The sequence below is a fragment of the Setaria viridis genome, chromosome 9 (assembly GCF_005286985.2).
Source record: "Setaria viridis chromosome 9, Setaria_viridis_v4.0, whole genome shotgun sequence".
NCBI lineage: Eukaryota > Viridiplantae > Streptophyta > Magnoliopsida > Poales > Poaceae > Setaria > Setaria viridis.
The window spans coordinates 14603451-14617641 of NC_048271.2; the positions used below are offsets into that span (position 1 = coordinate 14603451).

Consider the following 14191-nt stretch of genomic DNA (forward strand, 5'->3'; position numbering starts at 1 on the left):
TGTTTGATCTGAAGGTGCAGCAGCAGAGCAGATTTGGAAGCTTTACGACAGTGTAATTGCTCCTGGTGATACAATAGATTCTCACTTTCGTTCAAAACTACATGCAATGTGGTAGTGTATGCGGTTAATGCAATTTTCACGGGTATCCTTTAAGCTCAAGCAACAGAAGATGTGGTTCTGTTTTCCCTTAAAATAGTTTCATGGTACAGAGCGAGAACACCAGCCTGAGTTCTCGTCAGGCCGTACAGTATAACACAAAGTAACAACCTGATAGAAGACTTCCATACCTTTAACAGTCTGATAAACAGAAGACTCCTATACCTTCAGTTACATGTTAGGCGTACAGCATTTTCTGTGACTGGGAAACGCCATATAACGAACAGCAACCACTGAAGTCAAAAGGGGGCAGTACAGGGAGAGCCACAAACTAAAACTACACGGCTATCATGTGATACATTCTGAATCTAGATCAGGCATGTGTGGTCACTGATTGCATGTGACAAAAGTACAAACTGTATGGCTGCAGGACAACTGAAACAGCACAATTACATTCCCTATGCTGCTATAGTACATTCAAAATATGCACTATTCCTAGGATATCAGAAACAACTAGATTTGGAGGGTGGTGAAGAAGCTGAGATACATAAAACATGATCAAAACATCAGGGGGACACAAAAGAAGGAATCAAATCACTGTTAGCTCCCAAGCCCACTACAGGTCAGCCTCCGGTGTCCATCTGCTGCGCTCCGGCCAGGTGATGAGCAACACCTGTGTGTGCTTCGGCTGCAAAGAGGCCAGTTAATCTGTACAGGGCGCGCCTCTTGGCACTTCTATGATAGTCTGCATCTTTCGATGACTTCAGTGACAGATGAATGTGTCTCCCGTGACATCATGTTGAGCTGCAGATGAAATGTCTGGAGTACACGAAAGGGTAAATTATCATGTAAAACCAGCTCAAAGCAGTCGAAAAAAGATATCAAATGTCTGGAGCAGCAAAAAATGGGACAGCACCACAAAATCTATTAAAACCAGAGCAGTCACATATTATCCAGTAGTAGTAAGCATGCCAAAAAAAAGAATAAATATGCTTTCTAGATGCAAACTATATAAAAAATAGGAGTAAAATATATGGATATAAGAGACTATTGGTTCCCAAAAATGGTAGCTTGTGTATCTTTTAAACTACAGTTCTTGGCAGTTCAGAAATTTTGGACACATACCACAAATTTCTCCAGCACAGGTACAAGAATCTTCAAGCTGTTGTCCGGAAGGCAACTGGTAATGGCTTCTCGAACCTTCATACTGTTGCAACAAATAGACAGTCCAGAAGTTAAGCACCATGGGGCTTACATTATAATCATGGCAATTTAAGATATATAACTAAACAATGCAGATCGCAAACCTTTCCGTTGAAAGAAAGGCGAGCACAAGTGCCGCATAGGCCTCCACAATCATCATTTCAGCTTCGCGAGCTCCTTGCAACAGGGATTCTTCATCATCCTGACAATTACAAACAGCAATTAAACAATAATTCACAAAACCCAATACGATATGCAGTTATACCTTTCTATAGGTAGCATGTACAACATATAGAAGAGTCATATATTGCATTGCCAACCAAAGACTAAAAGGTGCTGATTCAACTCAAAGTTTCAATTAAAGCTATTGGCAATCTCTATAAACTTCTCATTATATTCCTGGTGTTCCGTTTGTTAACATAACTACCAACTGATGCTATTATTATATAGGTACAAGCTCAAAACAGGATACAAAATATTAGGAAGAAAACGGCAGGTGCCTTAATGAAAAATAGGTCTTTTGATGAGGGGGCGCAAAGCAAGGGAAGGTGAGATAAAACAAAGCATTGTAGCTAACTGAAGAATCACACACCTAAGTACTGTTTGAAATAGAACGACAGGCACTAAATGCACGGTCTACACATACAGTATGTAGTGGACTTGATAAGGGCAGCCTGTCATTGGCGACATCACACCGTGTGCATTAGTTCTAATTGCCATTTGCAAGGTATGCAAATCTATTTTGGAACAAGTGGGAATATAACCATTACCTAGCTTTGTTTTGTTATGTTGTAACGTATGTAAAGTTGAGGATTAGAATTACCGGTGATATAGCTTCAGCAGTTTCCCCTGCACCTTGACTCGCTAAGAATATTGAACAGAGCAGGGGTATGACATCCCTCTGTGCCCCTTCGCTATCTTGATTTTGAGATGTATTGACAGAAACACGGGCATTTGCAAGCCGTACCCTGTAGGCAGGTACATTTAGAATTACATGCATTGACTAGAGGAGGTATAGAAATGCTCCTGATCCAAGAAACTTACAGAACAATAATATTGACATAAATGAAGCAAATGGAATGGGGGCAAGAAAAGGGAATGCCTACCTATTAAGGCTATCTTTCTCCACAAGGTTGACAAGCAACCCCAATATGGCAACCAGAAAATCAAGTTCATGGTCTCGCAATTGCTTAGCTTTGACTTGTTGTGCCTTGCTGTTCTGGTAAGACGACAGATCTTTGTTAACATTGACATCTTGGCAAGAGGACACACTTTCTTTCAGTTGATTGTTCTTGTTCATGGAGAAATCAAATGATGGGAAATGCTTAATGATCAAGGAGGCCATGGTATTAATTCCACCACATGACGCAATATGTTCACAACCAGATGGGTTGTCATTTGCCAAGTTCATTAGAACCTGCCATAAAATTAATGGAAGATGTTAGATACATCTTATTGCAAGCGTTATAAAAACAAGTACCTCTCACTAGTATGCACCGGCCCACTGCAAAAGATGTCTGTTTGGTAAGTTCTGCTAACTTATCAGCTGATCAAAACTCAACAATGCAAAAGTAGCATCTAAGTTTAAACCTTGTATATTTTTTATAAAAAAATGCAACTGATCTTGTCAAATACCTTACCATTAATAACAAAAATGACAAGAAAGGCTGTAACTATTTTGTATGAATATTGTGGCAAGATTGAAGCAATAGAACACATGCACAATTAAGCTTGAATCTACAACAAATATGATCTTCAAAAAATAGCTTATCCTCACTAAACATAATCTCAAAGAGATTTAGGAGGCTGAAATTCTAAAACACGAAGGCTTGTTGGCCACTTATAAGCCAACAAGCTGGGGAAAGTGAGTTACTACATAAATTTATGCAACTCTATCTGCTTCAGCACCCTGCCTAGTAAGCAAATTGCAACTTTAAACACAAACTTAACTCTAAACAATCACCATTTTGGTAGCTGCTGAGCCGGTGGCTGCTTTGTGCCAGCACTTAAGCTAAAAGCATACTGCAATAATGCACCGTACTGCATAAATTTTAGCATCAAAGTCACCCATTGCACAAGCATAGATGGCACCCCCCACAAACAACTAATATCTGTCAGGAATGGTTATCGATCTTATGGTGGATGTGAATATACAAATTGATACATTGAATAAAATGCAAGTGTCTGGCAAATTGTATAGAAACATCTTGACAATTGGCGACCATCGATATACAACTTCAACATCTTTTTATCAAAATTCAAAAGGTGCCAGGCAACAAAGTTACATAGGTAAACCAATACAAGAAAGATTTAAATGAAACATGATTAATTACCTTAACCGATGCCAAAAGGCAATCTTCCAAAAGGCTGGACTCGCCTTCAGCCTTAGAATCAGATGTTGCACCTGACTCAAAAATATCTTCAGGTTGACATGATTCAGGACTTTGAATTACTGCAGTCCCACAATTGTCCAGCACTTTTCCATTAGCTTGTTTTGCTCGTTTCTGTGGTGATTTTTGTTTTGGACCAAATAGATCCCAACTTGATGGTTCTTGATCAACATCATCAAATGCAAATGGATCATCACCACCATTGCTCAGACCTGTATCCGCATTTTCAGATAGACGGCGCTTTTTTGCCAGTTCTCTGGAGTTCACATCAGAAGTTTGTGCTTTTATAGAAATCCAACCACTTGAGCCTCTGATTGGATTAGCTTTAGAACGATCCTTTCTTACATTCAGCTTCAAACCAATACCGTTGCTGCGTCTCTCGACAAATGACCCACTTGATGCCCCATTGCTCGAAATTGATGGAGAACAATCCCGCGTCCTTTGTGAGTGACAGGCATCACTACTAGAAGAGATAGTAATATGAGAAACTTCCAATTTGGAGGACAAGCAATTTTGGCGCCTTTGATTCAGCAAAAGGTTTTTATTCGTTGAGTTCTTGCACTTGCCATGACGATTCAGTAGAGCTGCACCTCTACTGTCTGCTGCACAATGCAATGTTGAAAATGTAACCGTGTTAAATTAAAACTTGTAAAAGGCACAGATATTTTTGACCTCCATATCAGACCAGAAAGGTAACAGCACAGTTTGTCCATAGTATTGGTATGCAAGATAGCATATCCACGATTCTAACGTTATTACTAAGGCCAGAAGGTACAAAGATCATGAAACATAAAACTGATTAGGGGAATAAAGATACGATTTAGTGAAAACTAGTACAAATTTTGGTATTGACCCTACTTAAATGGTTTCAATCTTGAGATCTACTGCACTTGAAATTGAAATATTAAAGGGCTATTCTAACCATAGTGAGGCTCGCGTAGGCAAAGGCAATATAATTATATAAAGAAATAAGATTTTTTATTACCAGAGCAGCCCCCATTGGATACTTTAGAAGATTTTGAATCTGCCTTTCTGGAAACACTGGAAGAGTTCTGAAGGAGAGAAAGAGCTGCAGCAAAGGATATAACAATCACATTTAACTATCAAAGAGTGCATTGAGCTTGGCATTTAACTGCAAGTAGGAATATTAAATTATTAAGGAATTACCTGATAGTAATTCAATAGTATTGATAACAACACCAATAAAAGGAAGTGAGCATTTAGGGCTCAATTTATGACTCATGCGGAGCAAATGGCTCTGGAAGGAACAAAAATGTGTTAAGAGTTTAGAACACTTTGTACAGGAATAATAAAAGTTAGCAGCAGTACATGGTAACTCTATTATCGCAGAAAAGGAACACAGAAAACTTTGTAAGAAGTGAAATAGAAGGAAATCAAACAAATAGGATTTGGAAAATTACCTTGTTATTGTCGCTTAGAAATGTGGCATTTTCCAAAATTTTAAAACATTTCAAGAGGAGTGCGGCACTTTGCAAAGGTGTTCCTTCCTTAAGCTCCACAGCCGTAGTGGAGGTATCCTTTACAAGTCTCTGATACACAAGGTTTGCCATCAGAGGCTGACTTGTTAATATATGTAAAATTTGGGGACAAACGAAATGATTTACTCTAAGGATAAATATGAAAATACTAAAGAGGGTCAGTATTAGAGTTCTTGAATATCCAGGAAAGCCAAATATCAACGGAATTGTAACGCACAGCAGAATTTTAGAAACAACTAATGTCTCTATTGGATGGAATTTGCATCAAGTATTATCATCTTGGGAGCATATAAGATGGAAAGTTTAAATTTCAAGGTGTATTACATTGCTTCTCCAAAGTACAAAATGATAACGGTAATCACAATAAGACTTTGTGCAACTAACAGTAGAATACTATAATCTAAAAAAACAATTTTCATATCATAACATTGTGCTGCAGTATGTTTTCAGGTGCTGAAACTAATCTAATTTTAAATTGCGGCTCTAAGCCTATTGGAGCTGGAATCGTACAAGGTTCCAAAGTTCATAATCCTTTGCCGTAGCAAAACAAATAATGCCAAACTAATAGTTTTGCCTAAGCCTGCTAAAAAATAAATCTAACACCTAAATAAGGTCTTACCTCCAATTCTGAATGACAATTAACCATAATATTAAAGATATTATCAAGACCACCTGACTGCCTTAATGTTTCTTTGAAACTTCCTCCAACTCTGGTTACCATGTCAGATGTCTCTGAAAAAATGTTATAACACTTCAGTGTAATGGCAGCAAATTTGCTACTAATGCCAGTTGATTCAAGCCAAGAAAAAAAGATGTACCCCAAGTTCTAAATAAGCAACCAAATAAAGTTAACTTATTATTAATTTATTATTTGATTCAATTGTTCTGATTAATAAAACAACAGACCGAAAGGGGTAGAGAACTTACCCTCTAATGCAACAGCAGACAAGCAAGCCTTTTCCATTGTCAACAATGCGAGCCACTTTGAACACAGTTCTGGCCTTGCTGTTCTCCTGCCATCCCTGTCTAGTGGCTTGATCTCTTTGCAGCTTAAGAGGATTTCTTCAACTTTGGAAAGTATGTCCTCTGAACTAGAGTCAGTATCCTTATTTGGGCCATTGAGCATTTGAAATTTACTGATTCCAAGAAGTTTGGAACCTATTGATGACGTTTTGGCATCAACCACGTTCACTGGAGGGTTTAATAATTTAAGAAGGAAATGGACACAGGTTTCTGAATCCAGCAAATTATTGTCCTGGACCTGAAGAACAATGATAGAGGGAACAACAATAAGCAGAACTCATACTGATGTGAATAATCATCAAAAGTATCAATACCTCTGACCTTTATTACATGACATTCTAGAATCCGTGCCATCAAATTTATAAAAGTTGACCATTTATATGGTTAGAGTTACATAGATCTGTTAAATGAAAATATCATTATGTTCATCATTAGAATGCTTCCATAATTTTATTATGGTATCTTAATATAAAGTTCTAAAAATAATGGTGAATGTTGCATCTCGAAGACCATGAAAATTCAAAAACGTCCAGTAAAAATGAACAGAGGTAACAAAAAAAACTCATCTAAGGTAATTAAATCTTACATATTATAAAACGGGAGACATAGTCATTTAGGTCAAACCAACAAAAAACTAAATATCAAGTTATCAACACTGCCTGATTTACTTCCACATAAATTCCAGCTATTAAAAATTATTGAGATTAAAAGCTTGGTATTTCTTGACTCATATTCTCCTATGACAGGTCAGTCTTTGTAATTTTAAAACAAGTGACAGGGTTCTAACAGAAACAGCAGAAACAAATAGCTTCTCCTCCTTGTTATTAGCTCAGCGACTTTGAGATAGAAAAGGTATTTAATATGCATAATAATTTGGAACATAGCATGCAGGGATACATGTAGACTGAGATTAAGAGGTACTCACATCACTTGCCAAAACAAATAAAAGAGCTCCAGCACCAATAGCGCAGGGAGGATCATCAATGTCCAGAATCAAAATAGCATCAATAATTTGCTGTAGCAATCTACAGGATATGACAAAAAGGATGCATTTGTCAGTAACAAAATGGAAAAAAGGTGTTAAATCTTCAGAAATATGATATCTAATACTGTGTTTGTTGAATGGTGGTATTAATTTTAGCCTAGCATTTTTAACACTGCAGAAGTTCTGGAATTCAATAATTACTTGACTATTTTTATGGTCATAGAGAGACTATGAAGTATGAACTGACATTTAACCTTGCTCCAAAAATTGAACATCAATTCAGACAGCAAAATAGATACCCTACAACTTCAACTTATGCAAAGCAAGGTATTACATCTAAAACTAAAAGTGTGTGTACAGCATGAGTGTTGATATAATGGTGAGTATAAGAGTAAAACACTGATCTCCCAGCTCTTATTACACTTTCGGTTTCCATGACAATTGTCATTCTTGTTCAATCTCAACTAGAAACCTGCCTACTCGCAGAAGTCACAAAATAGTCATAGGCTTATGGAGAAACATTTAGCTACACTTCAAACGTTTGCGACTATACCAAACAGTATACTTATACAAATTGTATTGATGCTTGAGCTGAGCAGACATAATTCAGACAAGAAAGATCAATTTCTAGGCACTCCTAATCACTAGCCGTGCTATCACTTCTGGAACCATGCAAGATAGGATGTCTGGGCTAAAGAGACCAGTCTGCTAGAAATGTTCCTAGGCAACTCACATGCGTACTTCTTAAACCCGTTTACGAAATTAGGAACAAAACACGATGAAGTGGCACTTATGTTTGTTGGCATCAACAGTCTTAGTTATGCAACCCAGCAAAAATAACGGCTCGTGTTCATGCCAAGCAATCAAATAGGAAATCGTTGAGCCACAACACCATTTTGTGCGTGGGCGAGGAATCAGCTGTCTATCCGAAACCAAGCAAACAAAGGAATCTCATGGTCCAAAGACAGAAAGGCCGTTCCTTTTATCAAAATAAACCCTAATCTTGAGCCCTAAACGTACAAGAACACCATTACAGCTCACAATTTTAAGGTCAAGATTGCCAAGAAAGACGAGAAAGAACCTAACTGATGTTCTTTGCTGAGCAGAAAGGCAAAGAAGCGCCTTTGGCGCACTCACCCCTGGGCCCGGAGCACGCGGCGGCGCTCGGCGGAGGCGCAGATCCCAAGCAGCGCGAGCAGGCTAGCCCGGCGCGTCCGCTTCTGCGCGGCGGGGCGGATGCCGTCGAGCGCGAACATGACCTCGTCCACGCTCTCCATCATCTCCCCGTACTCCTCCGCCTCCATCAGCGTCGCGGTCGGCGCCGCCGCGGGGGGCTCCGCGAGCTCCCACCCTCCTCCTCGACCTCTTCTTGGCCCCCCGCGCCGCCTCGCCTCCGGCCGGGGCTGCGGCGGGGACGGGGGCGGGTCCTCGTCGAATTCCCACATCGAGGAGGACTCCTGCGACGGCGGGGGCGGGAGCGGCTGCGAGGCCGACGACCCCAGCACGTCGTCCTCGGCGTCGAAGTCGAACGCGTCCTGCGAGGACGAGACCCCGCCCCCGCCGTCGGAGAAGGAGCGGGATCTGCGCCCGTACGTGCGCACGATCATGGCGCCCGCGCCCGTCGTCGATGCGGCTGCGCCTGCGCGTGCGCGGCGAGAGAGGGAGAGGGGGAGAGAGAGATTTGGGTGTGTGTGGGTTTGATTTGGGTTCCGTCGGGGGCGTTGGCTTCGCGTTGCGGCTGATGCGGATTTGGGAATTGCGAGGGTGAGGGGGGAGCTGCTTGGGGAATTGGGGGAGCGGGGAGCTCGGTTTCGGCTCCAAGGATGGCGGTGGCTGCAAGGCGTTTTCCAGCCGTTGGATCTCCCTTGCTGATCTTAGCATCGAACGGACGCTCCACGACAAGAGTAGGATTTTCTTTACTTTCTCAGTTTTTTTTTCTAACAAAGTTAATGAACATATCTTTGTTTTAAACAAGCCGTATGACTTTGTTCCACGAGAAATGAAGGGATTAAGCTTATAAATTGTAAAACTAAATTTCAGATAAGATGAAATACATACATATTCATCATATATGATGTTGTGCAATATTCTATTTAGAAAGAAATGTGATATCATTTTGTGCTGGTCGCTACATCTAGTCTACTCAGCTAATTGTATGCACATTAAATATAAGTGAGCTAATTTGGTGGCGTTGTATAAAATTTAAGAAAAATTAGCTCTGAAAATTCTATAAACTAAATACTACATGATGGCTACGAAACAACAAGATCAAATCATGCACTCTAAGGTAATTTCAAACACTATTTTATCTTTCTTTTACTGATATACTCCCTCCTTCCAAATTATAGGTCGTTTTGACTTTATAGGTGCATAGTTTTTTATACGCACCTAGATATAATGTATGTCTAAATGCATAATAATATTTATGAATCTAGAAAAATTAAAATAACTTATAATTTGGGACGGGTAGCTATTTTTAACTTAAAATATGGGATTAGCCTCGTTCATAGCGGGTAAAAGCGTAGCGGGTATGCCTTGCCGTTTGCGGAGACCCGAGGAGCTCAATCGAGATAATCAGATAAACAGTTCGAATAGTAGTCACGCGGAGCTGCGCACCTCACCTCACCTCAGCTCAGCTACGGCTCCGTCCCAGGCGTGAAATTTTTTGAACTCGTCTCAGTAGATTGCAGACCTGCGGCTCCGTAGAATCGTCCAGCAGTGACTTCTGGCCGTACATCGGCGAGCCGTGGGCTCGTCGCCTGTCCGTGGGCTCAATCCAGAAGCTCCGATCAACGGTAAGTACATCTAGAAGTCGGTTCGAGGGGTGTTTGATACTGGTGCTAAACTTTAGTAGTGTCACATCGGATGTTCGGATGCTAATTAGGAGGACTAAACGTGAGCTAATTATAAAACTAATTGCAGAACCCCTATGCTATTTCGCGAGACGAATCTATTAAGCCTAATTAATCCATCATTAGCAAATGGTTACTGTAGCACTACATTGTCAAATCATGGACTAATTAGGCTTAATAGATTCGTCTCGAGAATTAGACTCCATCTGTGCAATTAGTTTTGTAATTAGCCTATGTTTAATACTCCTAATTAGCATCCAAACATCCGATGTGACATGTGCTAAACTTTAGCATGGGATATCCAAACACCCCCTTATTATCCATTGACACGTAATTTTAAAACGATTCAACAGGCAACTCGTACAATAAATTATCTGATAGAGCTATATAATTTCTTAATTTGTGCATATGAAAAAAAATATTATAAGTTGTATGGTAACAATAACTCGTACAATGATTGTTGAGTTATCTCGTAGTCCTACAATTTAACTTATGAGGTGGTTGTTTTGCGAAACCACAACTACTTTCTCTCCTCCACATCATCAAAAATCCTACATGGCACTGCATAAGACGACCTATGAGACCACTGATATGTAACAATGTACTTGCTCTTAGCCGTTGGTTGGTCAAGCTCGCGAACAAAGTCTCCACCCAATAGAATCTCACCACGTCATCAAACAATTGAAGCGCCCACAAATTTGCCTCGTTCACCGGTCTGAGGCTTACCCCTTCCAGGACTCCAAGAGTCCAAGTTGCCCTTTTCAGGTAGCATGGTACTAACGGAGAAATGCTTCTTTCGGGAAAATATTCGGTAGAAATCATATCTTCAGTGGAAATATGAAAACCCTCTAAACAACATATTTAGAAGTCTCTAAAAAATTTGAAACGGTACACATTTATAATTTATTCATAGATGTACTTTGTTGCAAAAGTTGAGATGTTATATAAAAATTCATATGAAAATGACAAAACTCAAGTGCATATGCATTGGAATACACATAACCAGAATTTTTGTCCTATAGTGCACTTGCACTCGAAATTTGTCATTTTTGTATGAATTTTTTTACATTGAGTTTGTATCTCAACTTTTGCAATAAAATAAATCTATAGATACACAATGAATGTGCATCGTTACACATTTTTTGAAAACTTCTAAGTATGAATTTTAGAGTGGTTTTCACATTTCCACCGAGATGGTGGTTTTCGCCGAATATTTTCCCGCTTCTTTAAGCCTTCAATTACTTTTGAATTAATTTAATTTCCTGTACAAGGAAAAATAAATTGAAGGTTGTGCTTGGAACATTTGAAAAATAATTTGCTGGATAAGGAAATTCTTTATGAACTCGAAGGAACAGAAGACGGCTGCTACAATATAGACGTACCATGTTCCCAAGGGGGAAAAAAATCTGAAGTTGCCCAAAGAAGCTAAAGCTAGAAAGTCAATTGTTGTTTTAATTTTGGCAGCCCAACAATAACCTCTTGTCGGATTTAGTGACCGACAGTTCACTAAGTTTACCAAGGTGGTAGATTTGTAGGCAGGGGACATCGCAAAACCAAGAACTCGAATGGTAACACAGAGATCCAAGGTTTAGACAAGTTCGGGCCTCCGGAGAGTAATACCATACGTCTTGTGTTCTGTTGGATTGTATCGTTGATCGCAGGTGCGAAGAGTTAAACTCTGTTGGGTTGAGTTGAGGTCCCCCTCGGGGGTGTCCCTGGCCGCGCTGACGACTTAGGGTTACAATCGGATATGATCTAATCCTAGTCGGTTGTTACATGGAAAGTAATCTGAATCGGTCTACAATGTGTATCCCATAATATTCGGGCAAAATCCATTCGCCCGTCCTCCGAGCTTGTACTCCACACATCTTCATGCCTAGCCCCGCACACCACGAGTGGGCGGGACCCACATGTCAGGCCAACCAGTATCCTGGTCAGTGGGAACCCATGGGTACCCGTATCCCTCAAGCCCCCGAGCAATATGGAGTCAAACAGCAACTTGACGGATATGTAGCAAGGCCTTGAATGTATCCGGCTGATGCTACAGTTCCATCATGATGATAGAGGCTGCGCAGTGCTCAAAAAGAAGAAAGAATTGTATTTTGAGCAAGTGTTGACCAAATGCACATGACGCAAGCAACTGCTGAGCTTTAGGATGTCGGGCATCTTGCAGGTTGAAGAGAAGCACATGGAGGGCGTCGCAAGACGCACTTCATATAGAGTATCCCCCGAGCCTTGAAGCGATTAAAGTAATTGGTCCAAGGGTCTAGAATCTTGTAATTCGTATAGTTGGTATAGCGTTTAAGATCGGTCCAAGGAGGTACGTCGACCTGAAATAGGCACCCAGCCTCCGAGCGCGAGGGCTGGTAGGGCCAAGGAGATACGCTGACCTGAATACGATGCCCAGCCCCCGAGCGCAAAGACTAGCAGAGCTAAGGAAGCACGCCGACCTGAATACAACGCCAAGTCCCGGGTGCGAGGACTGGCGGAACCAAGGAGGCATGCCGACCACAGTAAGGTGCCCAACCCCCGAGCACAAGGACTGGCGGAGCCACGAAGGCACGTCGATCTGAATGTAGTGCCCAGCTGAAGCGTCCCCACATAAGTAGAGACTAAATGTGATACAAATATCAGTCCTAGGAGGCTGATAACACATTTATTTGACAGATAATTCAGTTACCGTACAACTCCCGAGGGAGTGGGTGTGAGAGCCACGCAGCGATAAGAAGTAAATAAACAACAGCGGCTAACCAAGCGACTGCCAAAAGACAGCACTCGGGACTACACGGCAGCAGCAGCATCTTGCAAAGGCCAACACCACAGGCAGCGTTGGGTGCGGACACAACCTCTACTCAAGGTCTTCGGCGATGAAGTTCGGGTCTTCCTCTGTAGTAACGAAGCAAGGGTGAGTACGAACGTACTCAACAAGTCCAACCCCATCCACGGAGGGGGATACAAGCAAATATATGCACAGTGTATATCAAGGATAGGCTAGGGTTTATTTGCAATAAAGCTAGATTTTCAACACATGCACGGGCTAGTTTTCAGGAATTCTTATAAAGCTTTTCTTTAGTAACCGAAGCATTGAGTGGGGTTGATCCTACACAAAGGATCCAAGTTTTATCGCTATCAGACTCCCCGTCCGCCATAGCTCACGGCACAACTGCCGGACACTTCCAAAATCCAACACACACACACGCGCACACACGCCATCCACACCCAAGTGCTAGTTATGTGACCAAGCCGTAACTCGTCCAATGCTGTGGACACGGCTACCCGGATAGGTTTTAACTCTGCAGAGGTTGTACACTTTTCCCACAAGTAGGGTACTGCAGCACGATCACCTTAGTACCGGTGCGAATCCTAACAAAACCATTACCCACCTTAGCTAAGACTGGCTAGCCCTTATGGAAGCACCCAAGGGGTTCACGGCTCATCCACGAGACCGTAACTGGGACCTAAGTCACCAAGATCTTACTCCTTTTCCATGGGCTCCGTCGCTCACCAGCACCCCTGAAGGCTAACAGTTCAGCTAGTGGGATTTATGCTAAGCCGTTGCCCATACAACGGTCGAGTGGTTGCACGATGGTTGAATTAGGCAAGATGACACATCAACTCGGTCCTTAACCATGACAAGATGGATATCTCCTGACATTGCTCAACCACTAAGGTACGAGCACCACATCCTGGCATTTCCCACACGAAACACCCATCCATCCCATCTACACATCCTTTTCCTTTGAACCCGGAAACCATTTTCCCAATTGGACACACACACACTTATCTTTCAAATAAACCATTGTATTAATGATCGAAATCGAGTAGCAATTTCCTAAGCGTTCTAGCAGTGGTTATCATCTAAACAGAGCAGGTCATATTTAGAGATAAACATGGGACAACAAGGAATGTTCATAACAATCAAGGGGTGGCTATCCAACCATGTCTTGCAATAAATCAATATGCATTTTATAAAACAGGCCAATAGGTTGTGTTTGAAAAACTAGGTATTAAGTATGCATCAAAGGGTGAGATTGGACTTGTCGTCTTCAAAGCCTTCCTGGAGTTCCGGCTCGTGATGCTGGTCCTCGGGCTTGGGCTCGCGGTCAAACTCCTCCTTGAGCTCCTCCTCAGGTAAACCGCGAT

General features: G+C 41.4%; 1 protein-coding gene across 2 annotated transcripts; it reads right to left on the bottom strand.

Annotated features, from left to right (window-relative positions):
* Positions 1-428: 428 nt before the first annotated feature.
* Positions 429-8983, bottom strand: LOC117837498 (wings apart-like protein 2). Of its 2 annotated transcripts, none has more exons than XM_034717143.2 (13): positions 8334-8983; positions 7137-7236; positions 6116-6449; positions 5808-5920; positions 5111-5239; positions 4857-4947; positions 4675-4758; positions 3633-4288; positions 2406-2716; positions 2123-2267; positions 1404-1501; positions 1222-1303; positions 429-915 (listed from the first exon to the last, which is right to left on the bottom strand). In XM_034717143.2, the coding sequence occupies exons 1-13, from the start codon at positions 8801-8803 to the stop codon at positions 832-834; spliced, it is 2697 nt and encodes an 898-aa protein (XP_034573034.1). In that variant the 5' UTR covers positions 8804-8983; the 3' UTR covers positions 429-831. The 2 variants fall into 2 exon arrangements, with proteins under 2 accessions (XP_034573034.1, XP_034573033.1); XM_034717142.2 differs by having other exon boundaries at positions 3633-4291; positions 8334-8982.
* Positions 8984-14191: the final 5208 nt, after the last annotated feature.